The sequence below is a fragment of the Eutrema salsugineum genome, unplaced genomic scaffold, assembly GCF_000478725.1.
Source record: "Eutrema salsugineum unplaced genomic scaffold, Eutsalg1_0 scaffold_6, whole genome shotgun sequence".
NCBI classification, from domain to species: domain Eukaryota; kingdom Viridiplantae; phylum Streptophyta; class Magnoliopsida; order Brassicales; family Brassicaceae; genus Eutrema; species Eutrema salsugineum.
This window is the reverse complement of record NW_006256547.1, coordinates 4,786,679-4,813,640: the sequence shown is the minus strand read 5'-3', so window position 1 is coordinate 4,813,640 and position 26,962 is coordinate 4,786,679. Positions and strand designations below refer to the sequence as shown.

Here is a 26,962-nt window from a genome sequence, read left to right as displayed (position 1 = left end):
TAGTCCTAGTCCAGCCAAGCTTTCGAAATTTTAGTTGTCTGTACCAAATTTTAGAGCTTTATTAAAGTTTATTTCATAATATAGAGAGCAATCCAGATTAAGATAAAAAAACAAAAAAAAAAAGTATTAACTAAAGATGAGAGATATTTGGGGGTTTAGAGGATTTTGGTTTACAGCAACACGTTAATTTTTTACAATAGCTTCCTGAAAACCCTAAACCAGTGCAGAGTGTATTGCAGTCTGGTACAACTCCAGATGAACTAATTTTAAAATTCATTTAAAGTAAAATAAATCTTATATAGTATTTACTTACAATTTTGGCAGTGACCTAATTAGTTCTTTGATTGAAACATCTCTTTACAAATTTAACTGCTAAGTAGTTGAAACGTAAGAGATGTTTCCTTGTTCATTTACTATTGTCGACAGTTCATAATTACGACCTTGGTTTATAGGAAGGTGGTTGACAAAGAAATTGGTTGGCTGTTAGGAAATTGAAGCACTTACGGGATCACCATCAAAAATAAAAGGTCGATATTGATCTCATCATAACTCAATCTCTCAACTTCCACATGTGATATTCGTTTAACAATTTTAAGAAACATTGGGTGATTGACATCGTTCAGTCTCTATTTTAGCAGCTATAATTCCAAAATAGCAAGTTATCTTCCTTTTTACCTTTTACAGACTTTTGGGGATTGATATTGATTTTTACAGATTTTTTGGACAACTACTAAAGATAATCTGGATTACACAATGTAATTACGAAATATGAACTAAGATAAAACGATAGAAATGATTGTTATCGCTAAAATTTAAGAAATCGTAAATGTAAACTAAGTGGTGGTAGTTGAGTGGTTCTCTTTTGTGATAAGAGTCGTCCTGTTGGTGTACCACGGGAGCGGATTTACACCATTAAATCCACTTGGCTATTAGAGCTTTCACATAGTCTCTCTGAACCTCTAGGACTAGTCGGTGTTGGGGAGTTTTGTTTTTAATTCAGTCAGATTACCTGAGTTATAAAAAAAAATTGTAAACATAAACAAGCGTACAGAGTCATTAGTTAAGGATTTGACTGCTATAAACTAAGCATTGATAGGTCAAAAGTACTGATCGTAAAGGGTGGGCAATTAGGAAAATACAATGAAATAAAGCCAGGCAATAAGAACTATCCTCCAACATAGATCACTGATTTGGAAGTTGTCTTCTCTCAACGTCCTAACTATTTTTGCTTAGCATTTAAAATTATTAAATTTTCATTCTCAATCTAGATTGTAAGAAGCATTTTTCACAAGTCTACCTAGTGCACCATACTTGTTAACATCAACTTGAATAAGATACTACTAGATTTTCTCCATGTGACCCCACGAAAATTTGTTGTCTGTTTATCAAAATATAATTTTAATTTGTCTGTTCATACTAATTTAAAAATAATCGTGATTATAAAAATATAATTCTAATTCGTACGTTTATATTACCGTATAATATAAATATTTTTTTAAACTTTGAGATGTGTTAACAGGTTTTTTTTTGCATAGAATGTATTATATAGTTTTCTAATATTGCAACAATGTTTTATATGTTTTTATGTTTTCAATTTTGTATGAAAAATATACTTCTGATATACATATATGATTAAAAATTAATGATTTTAGTCCCCCAAATTTTTTGATCTGTTTTGTTATATATATTTTGAGTTCTATATTTTTTAATATCTAAATTATCTATTGGAAAACAACTGTAGTCCTAGTCCAGCCAAACTTTCAAAATTTTGGTTGTTTTGTACCAAATTTCAGAACTTTATTAAAGTTTTTTTCATAATATAAGAGAGCAATCGGAATTAAGATAAAAAAAAAAGGTTTAACTAAGGATAAGAGATATTTGGAGGTTTAGAGGATTTTGGTTTACAGCAACACGTTAATTTTTTACAATAGCCTCCTGCTGGAAACCCTAAGCCAACGCAGAGTTTGTTGCAGTCTGGTACAATTCCAGGTGAACATATACCAGGACACTTGGGATCATATATCTCTGATCTTGCTTCTGATCCTGTATGCATTGTCATTAATGTGTATTGCTATTAATATTTCTATTTAATTGTATATCATATATAAACTGTGAAAATTATATTTTAGATCATTGCCTGATCAAAATAATAAGCATTAATCTTATTTTGCGTGGTTGACTAACCTGTTATCAATAACATTATAATGATAGATACCGCAATGAAAGCGTATGGAAATCTCCGACTATCCATTACTTGTGTCTTTTAAGTTTTTTTTGTGATATGAATAATATATGTTGAAGTGTTTTTAATTGGATGTTTTGACTTGAGATTTGAAGCTCCTAATATATTCGCATATTGATATTTGAGTCGTCTATATATATTTACAAAAAGTCTAGATTCACACGTAAATATTTGCTAAAACCATTAATTAGTATATACTTTTTCTTTTCTTTTTTTGGCAGTGAATTATTTAATATACGAATCGTTGATTTTTGTGCAATCATTATATTTAAATATATATATAGTGGTTTTTAATATAATCTAGCATCGTCCACTAGTTAATTTTAGATGCTCAACTAAAAAAAAATAAGTGTTCGTTCATATATTTACATTTTATTCATTAAAAGAGTTATAATCAATTAACCTCTTTTGTTGGTGACCAAAAAACTCTTGTCTTGTTCTTATTCAAGTTCAGTAGATTTCACAATTGGTTTGATTTCAAAGAGTTAAATGAATCTAAAGCGTATTTCATAGTAATCCAAATTAAGATCTTTTAATTATAAATGATAATCCCTTCCACTTTTCAGCTTACAACAGTCAGACGATTTCTTCTTCATCTCATCAGTCATCACCTCTTATTTTTTCACTCGTGAACTTCTAATTACAATCTGTAATAATATTTGTAGGTTTTAAGTGTTTTTCTATAGCACGTTGGAGCTGATCTTCCACTGTGTTTTAAATTTTGTTGGCCAAGTCTCCGATTTTTGTTTTTGGTTCGAAAAAAGAAAACGCATACGCTATAAACTTAAGTGGACCCCAAATTTCTAATTATCACTGCAAATTCTGCAATTTCCAACCTAGTACATATACAATCTCAGAGCTTTTACGTTAACGTATGTGTTAAGTTTTATTTCCCCTATATGCCGTACATGGATAAGTTATATTGCGACGTCACATGGCCCAAGCCACTCGGCATTTGGGTCATGATTACCTCTTAGCTAGTGGTGTAGTTAAGAATGTCAAAATGGCTTATCCAATCTAACACAACCTATGACTCTAATACGTTTATTGTAATGGGTTATGGGTTAACTTAAGCCATTTGCTAAATAGATTGGGTTGATCCATAAGGACCATAACACATCTAATTACATGGGTTAAATGGATCTATTTACATGGATCAAATTAATTTACGATCATTTTGTTATAAATTTAGTAACTAATAAAGTCATAAAATAATTCTGTTAAAAATATCTGAATTGCTGATTTCAAAAAAAAAAAAAATCTTTATCAAAAGTATGATTGTTTACATGTAATTGTTGCTACTGGTGACTCATGAATATATTAATCGATTTTCCTTAACTCGCAAAGAAAGTCGAATACAAAATTATGCATGGATACAAAACACATAATATATTATATATATATAAATAAATGTTGATAGACTAATTAGTAAAAGATTTTATTTGATATAGTTTTGAGATGGCATATTTGATATATAATTCATACAAAATAAATTAAATGTTATTTAGTGTAGAAATAATTTTATCAAACCCTTTGACCAAGATCACTCCATAAATAACCAAATAAAACTAAAAACAAATCTACTTGTATGGAAATCTATCTTTTACTTATTAAAAGTTACAAATATGAAAGATCTAATAAAAAATAGAGAAATTTTCCCATAAAAATATCAAAACAGACATTTTTCAGAAAGTATCTGAAAATCATAAATTACATAAAAGCTAAATCAAGTTATATATCTATATATATATGTTAAATTTGTTAGAAATATTTATTAACAAAATAATGAAAAATCCTTCACAATAACACTATTTTTGTTACCATAGAATAAGATTTACAAATCATGATGTACTTGATATTTTTTATCTATCTATATATATAATATATATTACATATTTTAAGTATCCACGTCTCGTGATATAGAACTTCCTCTAACATCGATTTCGAACCTTACTTCTCTTTGTTCAGTAAGATTGAAGTCTAGTCTAGCTAACAACGAGTTTGTAACATCTCCGAGCAACATATATAATGGCAAAGAATGAATTTTCACCTCTTTTATTATTGTCGTTGATGGTGCTTGCTCTCTTCCTTATGCCAATAATTTCAGGTAAACATTCATTTATTAATTAAGTATTAAATTATTTTCGTTTGTACTTCTGCTTTTAAAATCTTGTCAATGTACTGTTTGTTTATGAACTAAACAGGACAAATGTTACCATGTCTACCTGGAGAATGTACAAAAACAGAAGCATGCGATGCAGCTTGCAAATCTAAAGGATACAAAGGAGGGGCTTGTATAAGGATGAGTTTTGGCGAAAAGACTGGTGCTTGTTGCTGCAAAGCTAACGTTGAATCTCAGGATTTTTCCAAATCTGATGATACCAATGATGTCCGCATTACTAATTAATTCATCATCTTATATTAATGTACTTTTTATTATAAATGAATACAAAAAAGAAAACATTTCTTGAAATATATCAGGGTATGGATTTTATATTCCCGTATAACAGTATGCAGTTTGTTGAAGAAGGAGCTCATGTTAGACAATCTACGTTACTTGAGATCCAAGCCCTAAGCTAATCAAAAATTGTTTATCTACGAATCACTAGAGTGATTCAAATTTTCAAATATCACCAAAAAATGTTTGATACTTAAAATTTACAGATATGTAATATCTTACATGAAGTATGTACGAAGTACGGATCATAATTCATAAGTCCATGTGCGTGTATATATATGTAGCCCCCCAAAAAAAAAAAAAGTCTATAGGCGTCTGGATAATAACCCAAAAACGAAGACAAATAGATTAATAAAGCGTGCGGATGATATTCATGTTAAGTATAGTCCTGACCTAAAAGCCACAATATAATCTAATCTCAGGGGCAGCATTTCTGAGTTTAGTCAATAGGCAGAATGGTATAAATTTTATGTATATCTCACTCTTGCCATACCAAACTAATTAAGCAGATTTTCGCTTAATACGAAAACATATTTTTAAAAGAGGAACAAAATATTCTCTTCTAAGTAATATACAAATGCATCGATTCCATTTATACCCAGAAATTGTGTCGGGCATATGTCTTGATTATGCCATACAGCACTCACCCTTTTATTCTCAGGCTGTGAGCGTGGCATAAATAGTAGCCATCCGACCCTCCGATTCCATTTATATTGTTGGAGAAAAACTTTTAACTGGTTTGAAAAATGTACGTAGACCGTGAAAATTCTACCTTTTTTAGAAAAAAAAAAAAAAATCTCCATCGATTGAATTACGTTGTGTCACAATACAAATGGAATTCAACGTGTTTAGGGGCTAACCAACACTAGGGCTAGATCGTTGCATTCTATTACTAGTTTTTGCTGAAATTAAGTATATATTCATATACTGCCATACAGGCATACTGCTGTTAACAAGAAAGTCTAAATTCATCACATACAGTTGGAAAATGTTTTGTACGCCGAGGTCCCGTTTAGACCTCCATCAATTTGTATAAGTAACAGGTTTATTTCGAATGTTTGGCTATGGCCTAATAATATTTTACAACATTGGAATTTCCCGTATGTTTATACGATAATTTATATTTAACTAATGAATATAATAACGATTAGATCATGCTATTGGGATTAGTATAGGGAAATCTTCAATTGAATAAAATCAAATCAATGCGAATAAAAAACAACAAAATTTGGAAATACAGGATACTTTTTGTATAAACTTGTGCATCTATTTGCGTCTTTCTGCATTAATCAAACTTTTCTTTATAATAGATGGTTATAAAGTTAGAATTAAAAACAATTTGGTCTTTCTGTATTATAGATAGTGCCAGGCATCTTTCTTAGGTGGCTTTAACTGATACCGTGTATTTTTATCGTTATCCCAAAAAATAAAAGAAAATGTGAAAAACTAGGTTTAGACCAGCGATGTACGCGGGATCTAATTTTTAATTTTGTATTCGTATTTTCTCAAAATCATATGATGTAAGCTTTAATAAAAACTATTCGAGTATAAAATATTGATTATTGTGATAGGGATATAGCATATTTTTCTAGAATAAAAAATATGAGTTAGTCTAACATGGATATCATAACAATCAGAGCTGTTAAAAAAAAAAAAAAACAGTCAGATAGATTATATGATTTCATAATCAAGTTTATGATTACTTTCTTATATAACAATGCAATTGTACATTTATGAAAGTAAAAAATGGGTTAATGGTCTAATTATGTGGTTCAATTAACCTTTTTTTTATTCAACAACCCCAATAACCTTTTTTTATTATTCTTTTCTTTCGTCGACGTCAAGTACCAAATTATAACATAACAAACCCTTTAAAAGCCAAAAGACAACAAACGAATCAGTCGAAAAAAAAAAAAAAAAGACAACAAACGAATCAAACTTCACCGAGAAACAAAATTGCTTTGATCGATCGTTAAATCCTAAGAATGGATCCAAAATCGCCGGAATTTATCGTGGACCCGCCGCTTCACAGCTTAGGATTCGTCTTCGAAGAGATCTCCGCCACCAGAGTTTCCGGCCGCCTCACCGTGACTGACAAATGCTGCCAGCCGTTCAAGGTATTGCACGGCGGCGTATCCGCTCTGATCGCCGAGGGACTCGCCAGTCTCGGCGCCGGAATCGCCTCTGGCTATAGACGAGTCGCCGGTATTCATCTATCCATTCACCATATCCGACCAGCTGCCCTCGGCAATTTCGTCTTCGCCGAATCTTTTCCCGTCTCCGCCGGCAAAAATATCCAGGTGCTGGCCTTACCTATACATGTACTGTTCTCACGTATATATATATATATATGTCTTTGTTTAGATGGTATTTATTTATAGTAGAACGACCTGATTTTAAATTAATAAAATATTGAAAATATAATTTGCAATTTGACAGATACATAGGATCATTTTTCAGCTATTAGTTGGTAAAAGTGACAAAAGTTAGTATATATTTCTTCATTGTGATTTCATTCAAAATAGAAATTATAACCACTTTTTTTTTTGTCGTCATAGAAATTATAACCACTTAAATTTTCAAAGAAATGAAATATAAATTTGGCGAAACAATAGAATGGTGAGAAACTAAAGATGCTTTTTTTTTTTTTGGTGAGCTTTAGTGTCTTAATTATGAGCTCCTTAATTATTGCAGCTTAAAAAAATCATTTTATGTTAATGAAATGACTAAGCGAGTTGACTTGTAAAGTATCCTGGCCGTAAAATCAGGTCTTGTATTAAGTTGATTGTTGGGCACTTTGATTTCTTAACATGCATTTGACTAAACAAACGAAAATATATTATATATATACTTTTTCTTCTTACAAATAAATGTTATCGTAGACCCGACCTAATAATAAGTTCCGTTCGAGCAATTTTTATTTCTTAATTTAAACTAAATAAAAAAGAGGGCTAATAGAGAATGCAATATTGGATCAAATTGTATCAAACTTACAACAAAAAAAAAAGAATAAAGAAATTGTATCAAATTTGTAGGTATGGGAGGTCCGGTTATGGATAACCAAGAAAACCGAGGAACAAGAGAAGAAAATAATGGTATCAACATCTCGGGTTACTCTCTTCTGCGGTCTACCTATACCGGACCATGCTAAAGGTACTCCGGAGAAGGTGAAGAAGCTAGTTTCCAAGTTGTAATTCAAATAGTATCTTATCTCTCTCACATTATTTGTTGGGAATAAGAACGGGTTTTAGTTTGGTTTGATTGTATCTACCAAACGATTAAATAAATTGCCGCAGGTATCAGACATGATTAATGTCAAGTTCTCCAAATTATGCTAAAGTCTCGAGTTGATGAAGTATGCTATGTAATTAGTAGCTTCATGATCTAAATTTAATTTCTTTTGACTAATTTTGTAGTAACTAGGAAAGTGCGAGGAAGAAAAATAAAATACATTTTTTGTAGTAAAATATGAAATATAAAATAAGTTGTTTCTGCGCAATACGTGCGAATGGATTCTGATGCCAAATTTGGATTGCGTCTCACATTTTATCCGCACACATGTTCCTCCTTTTACCGTGTCTTTATATGAGGGAGAGCATCTTACAACTTCAAGTGTTCGAACATCACGCCATTTTATAAATCCAAACGTCGATGATCTGTCGTTTCTTTCTCACTCACTGGAGAGTAGTGGAGTGTAGCGATGCCTAATTTTTCAGTTAACGTTCCCCAACTCTCATCCCTTCACAGTATAAAAACTCCAAAAGCGAAAATGAATCTATGCGCCGATCAGGTGTTCGACAAAATGCTTCTGTGTGGAGATATGGCAACGAAGATGATGTTTGCCCCCTCTTCTTCTTCTTCTTCTTCTTCTCCCGTTTTACCTGACTTGAGGAAAAGCAACAAGAGGAGATCTATTAGGATGCTCAAGTGCAGAGCCGCCGGAGCTGACGGTGGTCGCGTGACCGTTGGAGACGACGTGTTCTCGGTTACAACTTCTTCTAAGTACGAAGTGGACTATCTTGGTCAAAGCACCAAGGGAGATTTGAATCTCAAGCTTGACCCTCTCCATTCGTTTGGTATACATCTTCCGTTTCATTTTTGCTAGTTTTCAGAATTTAAACTGGAGTTTTAGGGAATTGTGTAATAAAGTTTCGCTATCTGGTTAGAGAAATTGAACTTTAGCTGCTGTTTGTTTATTGAGTTGAATAAGAGCTAAAAGTCGAACCTTATTGTTGCGGATGTCCCGTTGATGTTGTCTCGCTGTAGCGAGCAAAAGCTTACATTTTTTCTTCTATCTTTAGTCTCATGAATAAAAAAAATGTAACTTTAGTATATCCATGTAGGAAATGGGCAGGCTACATTGGATGGTCCAATTGAGGAGGTAGCAAGGACAGAGGCTCAAGCGGCTGAAAATTTGATTAGAGAATTGGGTATCCAAGTTCGTTATCTAATCCTTGTGATTTTTGTGTTATTATATTATCTGTATTTGGAGTTCGAGGATAGCTTTGTCGCGAAGAGATGTATCTATCGGGTTATTTGTATCTAGTTTATAAGGACCTTCCTTTTTTTTTTGTTGTTGTGTCGTCTCATATTTTCATGCCTGATATTGCAGGGTCCTTTCTCTGCGCAACACTCTCCTCGTGGTATTTTTTGTAGTCGTACACTGAATCTACGTTCCATTAGTGCAATCGGATATGATATGGATTACACTCTGATGCACTACAATGTCATGGTGAGTTCTTCTCTTCTCATTCATAAGTTGGAAAGATGTATGCAGAAGATACACGCATAATTGACGTGAATTTATGGCCTTGTTCAGGCTTGGGAAGGAAGGGCTTATGACTATTGCATGGAAAATCTAAAGAACATGGGCTTCCCTGTTGATGGACTTGCTTTTGATCCGGAACTGGTGATGTGTTTATTCTTGTGATAGTAGAAAGGTTCCACATTGTAGTATCCTCTCTAGGTTTTTAGTGCTAAGCCAAAAAAGTGTCTTCTCTTATTGTAGGTTATCAGGGGTCTCATGATCGACAAAGAGAAAGGTAACTTAGTCAAGGCTGACAGATTTGGGTATGTGAAGAGAGCTATGCACGGTACAAAGATGTTATCAAATAAAGCTGTCAGGTATGATTGACTTTTCAACACCATTGTTAGCCACGAAAGAAAAAGGACAGAGGCATAGTCTTTGTTCTTTATTTGAAGGAGGTCTTATTTTATTATTGCCTATGGGTAAAAGTGAGATCTATGGAAGGGAGTTAGTTGATCTTCGGAACCAGAGTCGATGGGAGTTTCTCAATACATTTTTTTCTGTTTCAGAGGCTCTGGCTTATGCGCAGGTACATTAATTTATTACGAGAACTGCTTGCTTGATAACTGGTGGTTAATTTTGGACATAACTTGTTTCTTGATTTAGAATTAATATAATCTTCACATTCTCAAGTGCTGCTTCTTGACCCCCCCATGAACATTATTATTGCAACACTTCCTACACTGGTTTATGCTAAACAGTTATAGTTTCAAATTGTTTCAGATGGTTGATAGATTGGATGATGGATCTATTTCGGCAGATCTTGGCACTCTTGATTACAAAGGACTGTACAAGGTTTTGTGTTTCATAGCACCTACATTTCATTGGATTAAAAGCTTTGCAATTTTTTAATCTCTAATTAATATCTTCAGGCCGTTGCAAAAGCGCTCTTCAGAGCACATGTTGAAGGACGGCTTAAGGTTGATAGTTTGTCCATTCCGTAATAATTTTCTAAAAAATCCGGTTTCTCAGGCCCCTTATTAATGATAGTTACTTTGCAGAGTGAGATAATGTCCAAGCCAGAACTATTTGTCGAGCCAGACCCAGAATTACCTCTAGCTCTTTTGGATCAAAAGGAGGTAATGTTTCAGTCTTCACAGAAAATGTCTTATTATGATTGTTTCAGTTGTTAATATCGTACTGTTCGCTCACAGGCTGGTAAAAAGCTCTTGCTTATCACAAACTCAGATTATCACTACACAGACAAAATGATGAAGCATTCATTTAATAAATTCCTTCCCAATGACATGGACTGGCGAGATCTTTTTGACATGGTGAGCAAACGTGAATGTGTTCCTGCATTTTTATTGTAAAGCAGCTGTTTTAACGAAGAGTAGTTTGCATAAGAATTTTCTGCTTTAAAATTCATGTTTCCACATCTAACCAAACAAAAAAAAAAAATTCCTTATAGGTGATAGTTTCTGCGAGGAAACCAGAGTTCTTTCAGATGTCACACCCTTTGTACGAGGTTGTCACTGGAGAAGGTTTGATGCGTCCATGCTTCAAGGCTGAAACAGGTGATTTCTTATTGTTTCTACTAAATGTAAGCTGATAATATTCTGTGGAGAGAGCTAAAATTTTGCCTTTCTCTCCCTATTTATCTCCCATAGGAGGTTTGTACTCAGGAGGAAGTGCTCAGATGGTAGAGAGTTCACTCAACGTTCATGGTGATGAGATTTTGTATGTTGGTGACCACATCTACACTGATGTCAGCGTATCGAAAGTCCATCTCAGGTGGAGAACTGCACTGATTTGCCGTGAGCTGGAAGAAGAGGTTTGGATAAATTATGTTCTGAGCTATAATCAATAGATGACAAAACTTGGACGGCTTTTGTTCGCTGAAGTAACAGAAAAAGCCGGTTGTTTCTTGTTTCGTTGCAGTATATGGCTCTAATTGGTAGTCGTAGTCACCGAGAAGAGCTAATAGAGCTTATAAATCAAAAAGAGGTTGTTGGCGATCTCTTTAACCAGCTTCGGCTTGCTTTTCAAAGACGAAGCAAAGGCCGTCCTGCTCAGGTTTGTTTATCTCCTTACAAGATCTAGACTTCCTGTTATCTCCCTTTGTTGAACACGATGGCTAGAATGATCAGATATGGTAAGAGATTCGTGATGGAAATTGCTCATAAAGATATCCCTTTCTCTTTTCCTTCTAGACCCTGGCTGCTACCAACTTGGATGATCAAGAACTGACAGATACCATGCAGAAGCTTCTCATTGTAATGCAAAGACTAGATGACAAGATTGGTCTAATGTTGGAATCAGACGGCGAGCTCTTCAACAAAAGGTTAAAGAAAAAATAAAAAGACAAACTAATCTTAGTTAGATGATTCACGAATCGCAGAAATAGATATGCTGATCCATAATTCTTTGGTTGTTTACCAGGTGGGGATTCCTTTCGCGTGCGGGTTTGTGGGACAAAAGCCACTTGATGAGACAAATCGAAAAGTATTTATGCTTCTTCTCTTCATTTCTGAGCAACTTGTAAGCTCTCACATTTTTATCCACACTGACTTCCCTCGAAATTGGTTTCAGGTATGCTGATATATACACATCAAGAGTCTCCAACTTCCTCAACTACACGCCCTTCATGTATTTCCGCTCGCAAGAGCAGGTAAAAAGCTTAGATCAAATTTATCAGAATAAGTACAAAATGAAATCGGAGGCATATGTTAAATTAAACTCATTCATGGTGTTTCTCTCCCCTGCAGTCATTGGCCCATGATTCTCCGCTTCCCGATGCAGCTATGGAAAACTAGCGGATGTGTTCAAACTTGAGGCAAATTTGTATGTTGTAATCTTTTTATATAAAAAGCTGACGATAGAAGTGTAACAATAGAAATCCTGATGCTCAAAGTCTCGTTTATGTATAAAATGTGTATTCCTATTCTCTGAATTGAAGTTGAAGAGGCTTTGATATAATGCTGCTAATCTTTTGATTTCTTGTTTATCTTTTGTGTGCTCTTTCAGCTTCACAGTGTTTAGAAGCAGTTAGTGCAGAGACGATTTTGTGGACAAACATAGATAATAACTTCATATCCACAAAAGAAAAACTTAATGTTGTGAATTCGTTGTTTGATATAACAGAAGTTACACACAGCGTTTTGAGAATCGCCCAAATCTAAACACGAATTCGTTGTATTATAAACGCAGCGTTTTCCCTCCTCCCATTTTTGGGTAGTTGAAAGTTTTGCTGGAATCGTATCTCGAAGCAAAAACTCCGACTTTCAATTTTGTCTGAAACCAGAGCTCAGTGCGTGGTCTCTCTGTTTCTCCCTGGCCTTATCAAAGGTACCACTTTTTGATTCTCCATCTGTTTATCGAACTCCGACGCTTTGGTCTCGTTCCATCTAGGGATTTTCTTTCTAGTACCAGCTTAGTTTGTAGGAAATTGAGCAAATTATCAGTTTTGGATCATAGGGTTTCGTAATTTCTGCCCTTGCGTTAGCTGAGGAATGGAATCCCAATTTATCATGTATACTCAAGAAGTTGAAATTAGCTTCCTTTTTTTACTCTGTGTGTGTGTGTGTGCAAATTTTGAAGGTGTTAAGTCATGGCGACGAAGAAAGTGATAGCTATATGTCAGTCAGGGGGACATTTTGTGACTAATAAAGATGGATTATTAGCTTACACCGATGGGGATGCTTACGCCATAGACATCGATCAGAATACTTCTATGAGCGATTTCAGAGCCGAATTAGCTGAGAATTTCGGGTTTAGTTGGGAGACTATGACACTTAAGTACTTCCTCCCTGGAAACAAGAAAACCCTTATCACCATCTCCAAGGAGAAAGATTTCAAACGTATGGTCAGCTTTTCCGCAGACGCACCCAATGTCGAGATATTCGTCTTACCCGAGGAACCTGATGCGAGAAATGTGTCCAACATGCCAGCTAGTAGGTATGTGTGACTGTCTAGTTTCTATCCTTGTTAAAGCTATGTTCTTGTTTTTAGCAGCTTCCAATGCTTTTTCTAGTTTCTGAAAGCTGATGTGTGTGAATTTGACAGGTCAAGTAGGACAACCACATCGGAAGCAGTAGTACCTGTAGTTTCTGCAGGTGATGTTGTTATGGGAGATGATATAACAACAAATGATTATCACATAGATATGGGAATAATGCCTGACGAAAGCAGCCCTTTGCCGTGCGATTTCGTTTTGACCGACGAGAAACAACATGTAAAACCTGCACAGCAGTGGGAAAACACTATCACCGGTGTTGACCAAAGGTTCAACAGCTTTACAGAGTTCCGAGATGCATTGCACAAGTACTCGATTGCGCATGGTTTCACTTACAAGTACAAGAAAAACGATAGCCATCGCGTTTCAGTCAAGTGCAAGGCTCAAGGCTGTCCATGGCGCATCACTGCATCCAGGCTTTCGACCACGCAGCTAATATGCATCAAGAAAATGAATCCGAGGCACACTTGTGAGAGAGCGGTTGTGAAAGCCGGTTACCGTGCAACGAAAGGTTGGGTTGGGAGTATTATAAAGGAGAAGTTGAAAGCTTTTCCGGATTACAAGCCCAAGGATATTGCAGAGGATATAAAAAGAGAGTATGGGATTCAACTGAACTACTCACAGGCATGGAGAGCTAAAGAGATTGCTAGAGAGCAGCTTCAAGGTTCTTATAAAGAGGCATATAGTCAACTTCCCTTTTTCTGCGAGAAGATCAAGGAGACGAATCCTGGAAGTATTGCCACTTTCATGACGAAAGAAGATTCAAGCTTCCATCGTCTTTTCATATCTTTCTATGCATCGATATCTGGGTTTAGACAAGGTTGTCGCCCTCTCCTTTTCCTTGACAGTGCCGTCTTGAACTCCAAGTACCAAGGGGTTATGCTTGTTGCTACAGCTCCTGATGCAGAGGATGGAATATTTCCAGTAGCTTTTGCAGTTGTGGATTCCGAGACTGAAGAGAACTGGGTTTGGTTTCTGGAGAATCTCAAAGTGGCATTGGCTGATTCCAGGAGAATCACATTTGTAGCAGATTTCCAAAACGGTCTGAAGAATGCATTGCCTCTGGTGTTTGGAGATGGACACCATCATGCCTATTGTCTGCGCCACCTAGCTGAGAAACTAAACATGGACTTAAAGGCTCAGTTTTCTCATGAAGCAAGACGGTTTATGCTCAACGATTTCTATGCTGCTGCTTATGCGACACAACCCGAGGGATATTACCGTTCGTTGGAGAATATAAAAAGTATTTCCCCTGATGCTTACGCTTGGGTTATTGAAAGTGAACCACACCATTGGGCAAATGCTTTGTTCGAAGGAGACAGATATAACCACATGAACTCCACGTTTGGGATAGATTTCTACAGCTGGGTTTCCGAAGCACACGAGCTTCCCATAACACAAATGATAGACGAACTTAGAGCAAAGCTGATGCAATCGATATATACGCGTCAGGTACAATCCCGGGAATGGGTTGTTACAACGCTAACACCAACTAACGAGGAGAAGCTACAGAAAGAAACAGAACTCGCAAGGTCACTTCAGGTTTCAGCGCTTCACAATAGCTTATTCGAGGTTCATGGTGAATCCATCAACATTGTTGATATCAATCAGTGTGATTGTGACTGTAAGCAATGGAGACTAACTGGTTTACCGTGCAGCCACGCGATTGCAGTGATTGAGTGCAGCGAGAAAAGCCCTTATGAATACTGCTCCAGATACTTTACCTTAGAGAGTTACCGGTTTATGTATGCTGAGTCCATTAACCCTGTCCCTAACGGGATGATGATGATGACGATGGTGGAGGAGCCTCCCATTGATGGGGTTGTTTCAGTAACGCCTCCGCCCATGAGAAGGACACCGGGGAGGCCAAAGAGTAAGCAGGTGGAACCAATAGACATGATCAAGCGTCAGCTTCAGTGTAGCAACTGTAAGGGATTAGGACACAACAAGAAGACCTGTAAAGCCATGTCCTAAGTAGAGACGACGAGACCGGCTAGGACAAGCGGCACAGAATCATTGTTTAAATGGCATCAAACTTGGTGAGAGATTTTGCAGCAAATTTGCAAGGCATTTCCTTGTATTTAACTTGTTTTCCTTCCCATCGTATTACATTTTTTCATGGATTTTTGGAATTACAGTCCATAGATTTTTTTTTCTTTTTCTGAAAGTGGAACATGATAATTTGGATTCACTACACAGCTTTATAATCGCACTTTACAAAATTCATCACACTTGTTAGAAACTAGTACAATTGCCAACAACAGTTGATGTTTACTCGTATAATCATAAATGGATCATATGATAATATGCTTAATACAAGTGAATGAAGCCGAAAGATTGAGCCTATAACAAATGCTAGAGAAGGTATAAAAATGTGAAACGAGTAAAATCTCTACCAGGAAACTGATTCCAACCAGTCTGAGGTAAACTCATATGCCACAAAGGTGACAGCACCAGCAGGAGCAGCTTTCACAGTGGATGGCACAATGCCTTTGTACAGACCATGCCACCCTTCCGCCATCAGAATCTGTCTAAGGCCGTCTAACATGTTTCTGTATGCACGTCGCTCCACTCGGGCTCCATATCTTGGATGCCTCTGCAAACCTTCAACCTGCAACAAAAGTAGCCATTTCAAATATTTCCGAATATTTATCTATCATCTCATGTTTGAAGGCAACTGCAATTTTCATCACGATGGAGATCCACTGGAATTAGAAAAGCTTTTCATTATTTTTACAACTAATTTGAGTTTTCTTTCTATGTATATGATGACAGAACAAGTGGGGTACAACCAGGAAACAGCAAGTAGAGACTTTGCAAGCAATACCATAGCGCAGCAAATATGATATTCTAATCTGAGATGTAGAAAAGGATGAACCCAAAACCTGGAACCAAGTGAATATGATAAGTCCTTGGGTTATAGTTCAAAGTAGAAGCATCGTAATTACCCTAGCTGGTAAGTAGTAGATGGTAGATGTGTTGACAGCTAAGCAACTATAGATGACTCAACTAGCTAGAGAGTTCACAAGCTAAAAGGAAATTTTGGATAATGAGTTGAGGTCTTAGGATTTGTCTAGGGTTTGGGACTGGGAATTGGGTCGAGAGTAGAGATCCTCTCGTTACATCAAGTCTCTCTATGATGTGTATTTACTTGCTGAAGTGAATAAAGAAGGAAATCACCAGTTTGGATTCTAACAAAATATCTTTGCAGAGAATCCATTGGGTAAGAGTAACTGACCTGGAATCGCTTTTTAACCACATCAAGAGGATGGCAGACGAGTTTGGCGCTGGTGCCTGCCCCAAGCCCACAAACAAAAAGCTGGAAGCTAGAAATGTTGGTGTCCACGTTTACTGGGTTTTTGGAGGATAAAATGTATCGGTTCCAGTCCTGCTCAAAAATCAAATGACCTGTTGTCACCAGAAATAAAAAGACAGCTTTTTAAAGAAAACATCAAACAGAAAAAATTTATTCCATGCTCTTACCATCATCCAACGCTTAAACATATCATAAGTGCCAAATTGCAGGCCAGCGTAAGGCACAATCTCAACAAGTGTCGGTGTTAATCCATTATACAATCCTTTTATGCCTCGAGATCGGATAATATCGACAAACGCAGACCTCATTGTTGGATACACCTGTAGACAGTCGTCCATCAGTCATCTATGGTTACAATGTCACTTAAGAATGAATAAGAAAAACAAAAAAATAAAACCCAGGAGGCAAGAAACTGAAAGTATATTACAGGCTTCATAAATCAAGCAACAAACCTTAGGCTCTCCTTGTGAGGCCAATATTGTCCTTAGAAGATCAAAAGGATAAGATCCTAGTGTAGCAGCACATCCTGCTAAAGCTCCACTGAGGAAGGATAGATAAGGGCTCAAATGTATATGATCCTCTGCATTCCAAAAGATTACAACCAGCTAATAAATAAGAAACGTTGATCTCCAAATTGTAGCAGTCGTTTATAAAAGCTATTAAAAGAAACATACATTCAACAAACACAATCTGGAGAATCCATCCTAAGCGAATTCTCTTGGACCAGTGAAAAGAAATGCAACAAAATGTTTGAAAAAGCTGCATTATCTACCCCTAAGATAGCCACCGGACAATAACAACAACAAAAAAAAAGCACTAACAATCTACCAAAAGACCATATAAAGAGAGACCTCAGTGTTATTCAGTAGACTCGTTACCTGTTTTAGTAGAGCCAGATGCAAAAGATTTCAACTTATGTAGTACTGTAAACTGAATTGAAGTATATGGCATGACCATGAGCAAAGCAGGCACATTACCACGCCAAAAACCCTGAGAAAACAAGTATCAGGCATCAGAACAGAGGACAGTAATGCCACAGACCTGAAAGTAATACAACAGTCTATAACGAAAAAAGAAGGAATTGTCACAGGAAATGGAAGTGTTCAAGAGACGGACCCGAAAACCTTCTTCTCTAAATATGTCTTTAGTTGCCTGTACCATTCCAGTATACTTGGATGCTCGTGTCAAGTTTCCCCTGACCACGGACCATGAAGTTGTAGGTTCAAGTTGAACCTGCAATCACACAATAAGTTTCTTCAGCCATCTCTAAACAGCGTGAAGGATAGCTCCACAGCTTAAACTAATCACTTCCTCCTAAGCTACAAATCTAACAGTGATAATTCCCATTTACAACCTCCGCAATACAGGTGTATACAACAAAGCAACAACAGCAAACAATTCAACTCAAGTATACTCAGCTAAAGCAAAAAGCGAAGCTTATCAATTGCGATGAAAGAAGAGAAACAGAAGGCAAATGAGAAATACCTGAAATCTAATCTTAATAACGTCAAGCGGGGAAGTAACGGTGCGAGAAACAGCACCAGAGATGGCGCCGGCAGAAGCATCAATCAGGGCACGTTTAATCTGACTGGGATCGTCGTGCGCCGCCGTGGGACTCATATTCTAGGGTTTCGTCTCTACAAGCTTAATCAATTAAAAAGTTTCCAAACCAACACTCATCAATATAAACCTCAAAAAGAGAAAGGAAAGAGATCATCAATTCACGGCAACAAATACAACAAAAAAGATAGCAAGCACTGTAAAAACAAAGAGATTAGACAAAAACAAAAACAAAAAGGAAAATTTCCGAAATTTACCAGAGAACGCGAGAAACGAAAAGGCGCGACATTGATGATCTTCCGGGAAAACGCAAAATAAAGATGACCCTTAGAGGTTTACCGCGGATTTGAGAGTTGGGTGGCGATAGAAAATGATTTGACTTGAAAAAGATTAAAAAAGCTGAGAGCTTCTTTATCCGTCAACGTTCTCCGATATTTAGCATACAAATTAAAGCCGGCTTCTTTACAGAATTTGCCTTTTTTAGAGCTTTGTCGGTTCTATGAAATATCAATTCATGACTCACTCACAACGTAAAGAAAAAAAAAACAAATCATTTATCAACTTTCAAAGGTTGCTCTTTTAACAAATTTGCCTTTACGTTTTTTGAATGGGTAGGACTAATTGTTAGCTTCTCTTTCGAGGGTTTATGGAACAGATGACCATATGGGTACAAGGAAAACTATTGATTGATTCGAAGATCGAAACTGTATCCGCAAACTTCCCTATAAATTTCATCGACTTTGGCCTTCCCACGAGGCCACGACCATGGGATCGTTGTCCGGAAATGACAGACGCACTTCCTCTTTCCCTTTCCTGCTTCTCAAACTCACCAATCCTCTCGAGTTTAGCAAAAAGAGCCAGCGGTTTGGATCTCTCTTTCGAAACCATTGAGATTTTTATGGCACAACATTCTTGTTCTTACTCTTGCATTAAGTCTTTTTCATGCAATCTTGATCAAACTATCTTCTTTGACCAATCAACCACAAAGTTGAAGCCTTTTTTGCACTTGTATTCTCATAAGATATAATAAAACTAAAACTATAAGTTAAAATATGTCTATAACATATTTTTTGTTCAAACGAAAAAAGTTCGGTTTCATATACAACTTACATATTTTTTATTAACATGCATTATTACTTCCACATCAGTACATCCAACATCCAATTCAAACAAAAAGTTAGCTTCACAAGAGACATAGGCACATAGCACATCAAACCACACTATGAGACACACATCAAGACAATACACAACCCATATTCTGGTCAAGAGCCTGAAAAAAATATATATAGAAAACCGCCAAATATGGCTGCAGCTACATGTCCCTGACTTGGAACATGTTACGGTTCTTGACGACGATGTCGTACATGTGCATCGACTTGAACCTGGAGAAATCGGTAGGAAGGGAGATGAGGTGAACGGTGGATGCTTTGTGGAACTGAAGGAGATGAGGCTCCTCGTAGTAACGTTCCCAGCCAAGTGCGTAGAGATGTCGCTCGAGATGTGAGTAAGAGGTTATGACTTCGTTGCTTGGAGTGTAAACCAAAACCTTTCTTTTTTTGTTCTCACTGTTCGTCTCAGCTCCAGGATTCTCCACTAGCCGAACCACGCCATTCTTGAACACCCAAACTCCCGACATCTCCAGATCTTGATTGATCTTTTACAATATTGAGCTTGTTCTTGGGGATTACAAGTTATAGGAGATGTGGCTATATATATATATATATATAAAACCAAGCTCAATTTTTTTTTTTTTTATGAAATACTTTTATTCTTTCTTTCTCTTATTGCAGTGTTTATATATCTCTCATGTACATACTGCATATTATTTTGTAAGAAATTACATGGACAAATTTGGCAGGTTAATAAGAATTTTATTGCTACGTACAAAAGATCTAATATTTCTCATAACAAAAGAAAAATGTAATATTTACCTTTCTGCTACAAATATAAAATTAATTCGATTAAGTAGTATAGATTTAAAGCGGTTAAGTGTATCAATTTGAACATTACATATTAGACGTTTACTAATGTTATACACTTATACTTATACTTAATAATTTACCAAAATATTATATCCTGTACTGTTGACCCTTGTGAATAATTATGTGAAGCCATTCCTGATCATGCCTGCATGGGCATTCCTTTAACTTTCCTGGACTGACTAGTCATTTCGAAGTGCTTTTGGTATATTGATATATATATATATATTTTTTTTGACAACAGGTATATTGATATATAAAAATTTTGGAAGCTGTAATATCAAAAAGAAAGAAAAGTGATGGGAGAAAAAAAAGTGTAAACAACAAAATTCTAAATTCAGTCTTTTTTTTCTCTAAATTCAATATAAACTTTAACTCACGGGGATGGGCAAAAGAGATCCTACGTCTTCAAATTGTTCCATAAACTATAATATGGGCGCTGAATCCGAACTTCAATTCATAATTCCTAATTCTTTTAGTTGTAAGAATATTTTTTTATTTAAAATAGAAATTTTAGAATGTCGGCTGGTCCGCAAAATTTACGGTTACAAGAGTGAACATGCTAAGGTCTTTATAAGGTTGTGACGTTGTTGTGGTCATTGGCAAAGCTGGTTCAACAAAATCCAAAAAAGAAAAGAAAAAATAACCTCTTGCACGACTTGCCATATGGATCAACAACTCTACATGTTTACAAACAGTTTTAAATCAAATTATTCTGTTTATTTTAAGAAAAAAAACCTAATATTTATATAGAGAGATAGAGAGATATTTTGCTTAAAAGCTGATTTTTTTTTTATTATTGTTTTTTCTTCTTCTCATCTTATTTTTGGACACTTAACACTGTATGGGCTTATGCCAAGCCCAGAATTCGCGTAAGGGCAGCCCTTACATTTGGCGCCGAATCCCCACTCATATGTTTCTATTTGCCGCTCAAAGAACTTGACGGATTCTGAAACTTTCCGAAATTTATTAGCAGAAGGTTTTCGAGAAATCAGCAGAGAGAGAGAGAGAGGTTTGAGAGAAAGAGTGTTATCTGTATTAATGGCGTCGAATTCGGATCTGGGATCGGCGGATTTCGAAACACTGGCCTCGACATCGGACGTCGAGCTCTTGAAGAGGGCCTGGCGTAACGAGAAGGCGGCGCCGGAGATTCTTCCCTACGAAGCGGCTCTAATCGAAAGAGCCAAAGGGCAGATCGAATTGGTGGTAAAATTTCTAATATCCTATTTTTTCTTGTTGGGATTTCCAGAAATTTTGGTCTATGTTCCTAAATAATCTCTTCATCAAAAATGTTAGAATAGTACCGCTCTTGTATAATCTTCTTATACTCTCGACTAATCTAAACTTCAGTAGAGAAAATCGATTTCTTTACTATTCTGTTAGAATCATTGTCTTGAAGTATTTCTAGTGGACAGCGTAAATATCTACTGTTTGTTTTGGAAATTTTCATTTTTTTTTGGAAATTTTGTAACCACAGGAAGAAAATATTGAAGATTATGTGGAAAATGGCATCGACCCTCTGGTGGTGTCACTTTATCAGATGGATTTGGACAGAACCCAGTTTCTACTGAGATCATATCTTAGGGTTAGGCTTCTCAAGGTGTGGTGTTTTAACTTTTCCTCCTCCTCAATGTCTAGTTCATGCTTTGTCCATTTCCATGAATGTCTCTTTCTATTAAAGTTTTCTCAAGTGTTTATTGTAGTGAAAAAGAACATGCTGTGTCTGCTTTAATGTAGAGATATTTGTGATATTTGTAACGAGAATGTTGCTAAATAAACTTTGTTTATATGTCATCTCCAATGGTGACTGTTGATTGCAGATAGAAAAGTTCATGTTCCACAACCTGAAGTCAGAAGAAGCTGAAAGCCGCCTTTCTGAGCAAGAGAAGGTGTTTGCTAAAAGGTTTGTTTTGTTACCCTAACTGTCTGATTTTACATTAGTTGGCTGGTGTCAATAAACGTATATGAATGATTGCAGTTGTGCTGATGATTTGGCAAAGCATTTCGAAGAGAGTGTACTCCTTAAGTTGCCCGAGAATTATCAGTCAGTTCTCAAGCAGTCTCTTATAAGTGAAGTGGATGACATGGGTACCAACCTAAACCTATTCACTTTGAACCATTATTTGCATGTTTCATCTCTGAACATATGGAATCTCAGTTGGTTTAGATTATCTTTATGGTTGAACAATCCCTTCACTAGCAGCTAGAGTTGTATGTGCTAACGATGTGTCGCAGTGATGACTAAACTAGTGGATTTTGATGACTTGCAGTGCCGCAGCCGCATTTAGATACCTTTGTTGTTTGTAGAAGCAAGAACTTTGTCTCCCTAAACCTATACGAAGAGTGAGGAATCCCTTAACGTTATTTCTCCATACGCAACCTTTCTGTAATCTAAGTGAGCCTGCTCTTGTTTTGGCAGAGGAGAGAGCCCCGAGACTGTGGAGATGGAACGTGGTGATCTCTACTTCATACGTTACAAGATTGTAAAAGGAGCAATCGAATCTGGTAAAATTGACTTAATCTGAGCTCAAAAGCTAGAGACTACAATGGATTTTCACTTAAATCTCTTTCCATAGCATAAGTTTTGGATGGTGAATTCCTACATTGTTCATTCTCTATGATCTTGAGTTGCTTGAGTTGTATAGTGAGTTTTTATATTGTTTGAGTTTTCTAATGTAATGATAGAAACTTAGCATCCTTGTGGCTTGTGCAGTTGTGCCTAGCAGAGCTATTCATTTTCTTAAAATATTTAATGATAACCATAAACGCAAGTACTTTGGTGCCAAACAATATAAAAACTATAAGAACTTTGTCTCCCTAAACCTAAGTCGGTAAAGACTAAAGAGTCTACATTAAGTACCGTTTTTATTTTCATGTCTTTGTATAATGAGGTTTGTCTCATGCTTGATACGCGAAAGACCAAAGTAATTTGTTCACATAGAAGTAACTGTGATCCTTTTTCCTCCTTTTCTGGATTTCCCAAGAAAAGGAAAAAGCGTTTTGTTCTATTTGGTTTAGTTTTTCCTAAAACGCTTTTCCCAATTGAAAGGTGTAATGAATTAGATATATGGAAATTTGTTGAGAGAAAAAAAGGAAAAAGGATCAAAATATGGAAAATTTGCTGCCGACAACAAAAATAAACAATGAAAAATCCGGCTCCCAACCTCGCTATAAATAGAAGACCTCGTGGTAGTCGAAGAACATTCATAAATCTCTATCTTCCAAAGCTCGACTCTCTGGCTTAATAAGGATTTACCTCTCAGAAAATTTAACCTTCGTGTGTCTCCGAGTAAAAACGTAATCATCATCATCATCATCATGTCTCTGTCTTCAAGAACCGTATTTGCGGTTTTGTGTTTTCTGTTCCTGCTGGCTCCATGCTTTACCAGAGCAACAACAACCGATGTTGTTCAGTCAAGATGCGATTCTCACAACTTCAACAACGGCAAACACTTTCGTTCTTGCATCGACCTTCCGGTGTTAGACTCGTTTCTACACTTCAGTTATGTCCGTGAAACCGGAGTCCTTGAAGTCGCGTACCGCCACACCAACATCGAGTCTTCTAGTTGGATCGCTTGGGGCATAAACCCGACGGGCAAAGGCATGTTAGGCGCTCAAACTCTCTTGGCTTACCGTAACTCCACTTCCGGTTCTATGCGCGCCTATACTTCCTCAATCAAGAGCTACTCAACTATGCTTCAAGAAGGTCCTCTCAGCTTCCGTGTCACGCAGTTATCCGCCGAATATCTCAACGGAGAGATGACTATCTTCGCCACCATAGTGTTACCTTCTAACACGACCGTTGTGAACCATCTGTGGCAAGACGGTCCCTTGAAGGAAGGAAACCGACTTGGGATGCACGCAATGGGTGGAGACCATCTCAAATCCATGGCTACTTTGGATTTGCTCTCCGGACAAGTCACGGCCACAAAACCAGCAAACGGCAACATGTTACGAGTCAAGCAAATCCATGGAGTAGTGAACGCTGTGAGTTGGGGGATTTTCATGCCCATTGGAGCCATGGCTGCAAGGTACATGAGGACCTACCAAGGACTGGATCCCATGTGGTTCTACGTTCACATCTTTTTCCAAACCACCGGTTATTTGGCCGGTTTGTTGGGAGGACTAGGAACCGCAATCTATATGGCAAAGCATACCGGGATGAGAGCCACGCCGCATACTGTGATAGGGTTGGTTCTGTACTGTCTAGGGTTACTGCAGATACTTGCGCTCAAAGCAAGACCGGACAAAGACCATAAGTATAGAAGATACTGGAATTGGTACCATCACACTATGGGATATCTTGTGATCGTACTAAGCATCTACAACATCTACAAAGGCTTAGCCATCTTGCGACCTGGAAGCTCATGGATGATTGCTTACACTGCCATCATCGGTGTCATTGGATTGTTTGCGATCGTGATGGAGATTCTGCAATTCAACAAGAGATGGGCTGGCTTGTGCTTCAAGAAATCTCAAGGCCTAGAAGCCGATCAAACTGCTCGTATTGATGTCTAGGTTTTTTTTTTCTTTTTGGGTTTTCGTAGCTATTATATAAGCATTCGTGTATCCCTTTGTTTTCACATTGCAAAGACTTTTCCATTCCTTGTGTTTCACTTGTAGATGATTTGGTTTTAAATAAAAATTATTCTTTTGATATAAGAAGATTTACCGGAAGTGGAGTTACTCAAAACACTTCCAGACTTTTAGTAGAAAATTCTTCGCTCAAAAGCTCTTAAGAGTGCTTAAAGGAAAGTATTCCATCAATCATTGGGTCACATTTATATATTTGGGTCCGGTGGGTGCAAATAATTTTATTTGACACAAATCCATGTAACAACAACATTTTTATTCCGTCTTTTATTTTCGCTAGATACAGTATCTTTTGTTTGTTTGTTTTCCCATGATAAAATCTAATAACCCAAAAAATGAAATTATCAAAATATCTTAAACGGTTACGTGTCACGGCCAAGGAAAACAAATGTTATGTACTGATTGCAGAGAGTCTAGGATTAGAGAGCATAGAAGGTGAGATCCCTCCAAGTCTTCGCCTTTCAACGTTGTGGTGGACTGTGAGTTTGTCCCCTTTCGCATCTTGATTTTCTTTTGTGTTGTTGCGCTTCTTGGGATCTTTGTCGATGAAGTCGTAGGGTTGATATATCATCCGTATAACACTTCGGGATCTTTCTGACCAGTGTGTTTCTGGTTTAAAAATTATCCTTTTTGGATCTTTGTTTCTCCAGAAATCATACATATTGGGTATAAATTGTAGTCAAATTTGGAATTTTTTTTATAGTTTGAAAATCGTCATTTCTTAGGTCTGTGAATCATGAGATTTGAAATGAATATCTTTTGTCTGGTAATTGCAATATTTCGATGAGCTTTAGGAGATTGATGTTTCTGCTTATTTGAGGATGGCAAAGTCAAGGTTACCATTGGTGAATATCTCTCTATTGAGTTTGTTTCTTGCTTAAATTACTCTGCTTTTGATTCTCTCTTTGATCTTGGCATATCAAAGCTTTAATTTTTGTTCTTCTGATAAGTCGGATTTTCTTGTCAGCCTTTGATACGAGAGCGAGACCTGTTGAGAACTCAGGAGATCGTTCTGCGTTGTGCTTTAGCGTCTTCAAACATTCTGAGGAAGAGATGCATCTGTGGCCATCATTGAAACTTCGAAATTCCTTCAAGGGAAATAGCCAGCAGAGATTCCAGAGGATGAACAGCGGGAAACAAACTCAAAGCAACCAGCAGAAACTCCTCTGCAGAAGGGACAAAGAATCTGGCCCCGAGATCTCATCTGGTGGTTTTGCTGTTGTTGTATGCAGAGATCTTGCCATGATTCTTTCTTGCTGCTTCTGCTGTTTCTGCTGCGGAGGTAAACCTTTGTCTCTTTTGTATCTGTGTGGGATATTAAGATGAAACCTGATGAGCTCTTAAATCTGAACCAAAACTAGTGACTTTTTTTTTCTCAGGCATAGATACTGATTGTTGATAAAATGCCCAAAATTCTAGTTTTTGTAAGATCTTTGAGCATTATATGCAATCCTCATAGCTTATCTTCATTGATATTTGTACATGGTCATCATTATCACTTAAAATGGGAATAATCAACATATGTTTTTCTTATATAATTTAGTTAAATGGTATCAGTTTAGAATCCAAGCTTAATGGTTGTGACTTGATATTTTAACAGAATAACTAAGATTTTTCTATAGGGATTATTGCTCATTCTTCTTCTTCTTTAATTTCTCTGGTTATGATTCCTTCCTCTGGTTCTAAATTCTATGCTCTTTCCTTGTTCAACTTTTATCAGCTTGCATTGACGAGGAAGAGAATTGATGCAAGCTTCCGCTGGAGGAGTAAGTGAAAAATATTAGCCTCAGAAAAACACAGTCTCTCAAAATGTAACTAGAAATATTGTTTCTACCCAATCAATTTTATATAGGAAAATAACTTATCTTCTCATGAATGATGCCACAAAAGTCGTATGGTTCATTCGAACACGTAGAATTCAAAGTTTATGCCCAACACTCAAATGGAACTGATTACAGCCCAAAAGTCAAGACCAAGTGAGCCCAAAACACAAGGCAAGTAAGAATATATACGAAGATGGAAAAATAGAGAACCCAGCGGACCAATAAACAT

General features: G+C 36.5%; 8 protein-coding genes and 1 long non-coding RNA gene across 12 annotated transcripts; 7 read left to right on the top strand and 2 right to left on the bottom strand.

Moving 5' to 3' along the window:
• Positions 1-4,145: 4,145 nt before the first annotated feature.
• LOC18012099 lies at positions 4,146-4,672 on the top strand. Its single transcript, XR_002897692.1, has 2 exons — positions 4,146-4,349; positions 4,447-4,672. It is a non-coding gene; the product is annotated as an uncharacterized LOC18012099 (long non-coding RNA).
• Positions 4,673-6,584: 1,912 nt separating this feature from the next.
• On the top strand, positions 6,585-8,013 carry LOC18012272 (1,4-dihydroxy-2-naphthoyl-CoA thioesterase 2). The gene is made up of 2 exons (XM_006395047.2): positions 6,585-7,000; positions 7,736-8,013. The coding sequence occupies exons 1-2, from the start codon at positions 6,686-6,688 to the stop codon at positions 7,892-7,894; spliced, it is 474 nt and encodes a 157-aa protein (XP_006395109.1). The 5' UTR covers positions 6,585-6,685; the 3' UTR covers positions 7,895-8,013.
• A 267-nt stretch (positions 8,014-8,280) lies between these two features.
• Positions 8,281-12,426, top strand: LOC18012262 (5'-nucleotidase domain-containing protein 4). Its single transcript, XM_006395046.2, has 17 exons — positions 8,281-8,776; positions 9,044-9,138; positions 9,313-9,432; positions 9,520-9,609; positions 9,709-9,824; positions 9,937-10,036; positions 10,231-10,302; positions 10,380-10,427; positions 10,509-10,586; positions 10,662-10,781; positions 10,919-11,024; positions 11,118-11,281; positions 11,389-11,523; positions 11,661-11,791; positions 11,890-11,952; positions 12,040-12,118; positions 12,216-12,426. The coding sequence occupies exons 1-17, from the start codon at positions 8,401-8,403 to the stop codon at positions 12,261-12,263; spliced, it is 1,941 nt and encodes a 646-aa protein (XP_006395108.1). The 5' UTR covers positions 8,281-8,400; the 3' UTR covers positions 12,264-12,426.
• Positions 12,427-12,722: 296 nt separating this feature from the next.
• LOC18012261 lies at positions 12,723-15,660 on the top strand. Of its 2 annotated transcripts, XM_024151222.1 has the most exons (4): positions 12,723-12,795; positions 13,048-13,404; positions 13,513-15,041; positions 15,121-15,319. In XM_024151222.1, exons 2-4 carry the CDS (start codon positions 13,058-13,060, stop codon positions 15,135-15,137), a joined length of 1,893 nt encoding a protein of 630 aa, XP_024006990.1. In that variant the 5' UTR covers positions 12,723-12,795; positions 13,048-13,057; the 3' UTR covers positions 15,138-15,319. The 2 variants fall into 2 exon arrangements, with proteins under 2 accessions (XP_024006990.1, XP_006395107.1); XM_006395045.2 differs by having other exon boundaries at positions 13,513-15,660.
• On the bottom strand, positions 15,640-18,846 carry LOC18012081 (mitochondrial thiamine diphosphate carrier 2). The gene is made up of 8 exons (XM_006395044.2): positions 18,596-18,846; positions 18,264-18,422; positions 17,895-18,011; positions 17,657-17,768; positions 17,231-17,358; positions 16,946-17,098; positions 16,701-16,850; positions 15,640-16,073 (listed from the first exon to the last, which is right to left on the bottom strand). Exons 2-8 carry the CDS (start codon positions 18,396-18,398, stop codon positions 15,855-15,857), a joined length of 1,014 nt encoding a protein of 337 aa, XP_006395106.1. The 5' UTR covers positions 18,399-18,422; positions 18,596-18,846; the 3' UTR covers positions 15,640-15,854.
• A 588-nt stretch (positions 18,847-19,434) lies between these two features.
• Positions 19,435-20,015, bottom strand: LOC18012080 (flowering-promoting factor 1-like protein 3). Its single transcript, XM_006395043.2, has one exon. It carries the CDS (start codon positions 19,972-19,974, stop codon positions 19,651-19,653), a length of 324 nt encoding a protein of 107 aa, XP_006395105.1. The 5' UTR covers positions 19,975-20,015; the 3' UTR covers positions 19,435-19,650.
• A 1,260-nt stretch (positions 20,016-21,275) lies between these two features.
• LOC18012274 (DNA replication complex GINS protein SLD5) lies at positions 21,276-23,135 on the top strand. Its single transcript, XM_006395042.2, has 6 exons — positions 21,276-21,523; positions 21,795-21,917; positions 22,138-22,220; positions 22,296-22,405; positions 22,588-22,660; positions 22,737-23,135. The coding sequence occupies exons 1-6, from the start codon at positions 21,359-21,361 to the stop codon at positions 22,840-22,842; spliced, it is 660 nt and encodes a 219-aa protein (XP_006395104.1). The 5' UTR covers positions 21,276-21,358; the 3' UTR covers positions 22,843-23,135.
• Positions 23,136-23,635: 500 nt separating this feature from the next.
• On the top strand, positions 23,636-24,835 carry LOC18012273 (cytochrome b561 and DOMON domain-containing protein At5g48750). Its single transcript, XM_006395041.1, has one exon. The coding sequence runs from the start codon at positions 23,636-23,638 to the stop codon at positions 24,833-24,835; it is 1,200 nt and encodes a 399-aa protein (XP_006395103.1).
• Positions 24,836-25,261: 426 nt separating this feature from the next.
• On the top strand, positions 25,262-26,778 carry LOC18012351. 3 transcript variants are annotated; one of them, XM_024151646.1, is made up of 3 exons: positions 25,262-25,389; positions 25,878-26,192; positions 26,631-26,778. In XM_024151646.1, the coding sequence occupies exons 2-3, from the start codon at positions 25,964-25,966 to the stop codon at positions 26,654-26,656; spliced, it is 255 nt and encodes an 84-aa protein (XP_024007414.1). In that variant the 5' UTR covers positions 25,262-25,389; positions 25,878-25,963; the 3' UTR covers positions 26,657-26,778. The 3 variants fall into 3 exon arrangements, with proteins under 3 accessions (XP_024007414.1, XP_006395102.2, XP_024007415.1); XM_006395040.2 differs by having other exon boundaries at positions 25,269-25,345; XM_024151647.1 differs by having other exon boundaries at positions 25,380-25,755.
• The last annotated feature ends 184 nt before the right edge of the window (positions 26,779-26,962 follow it).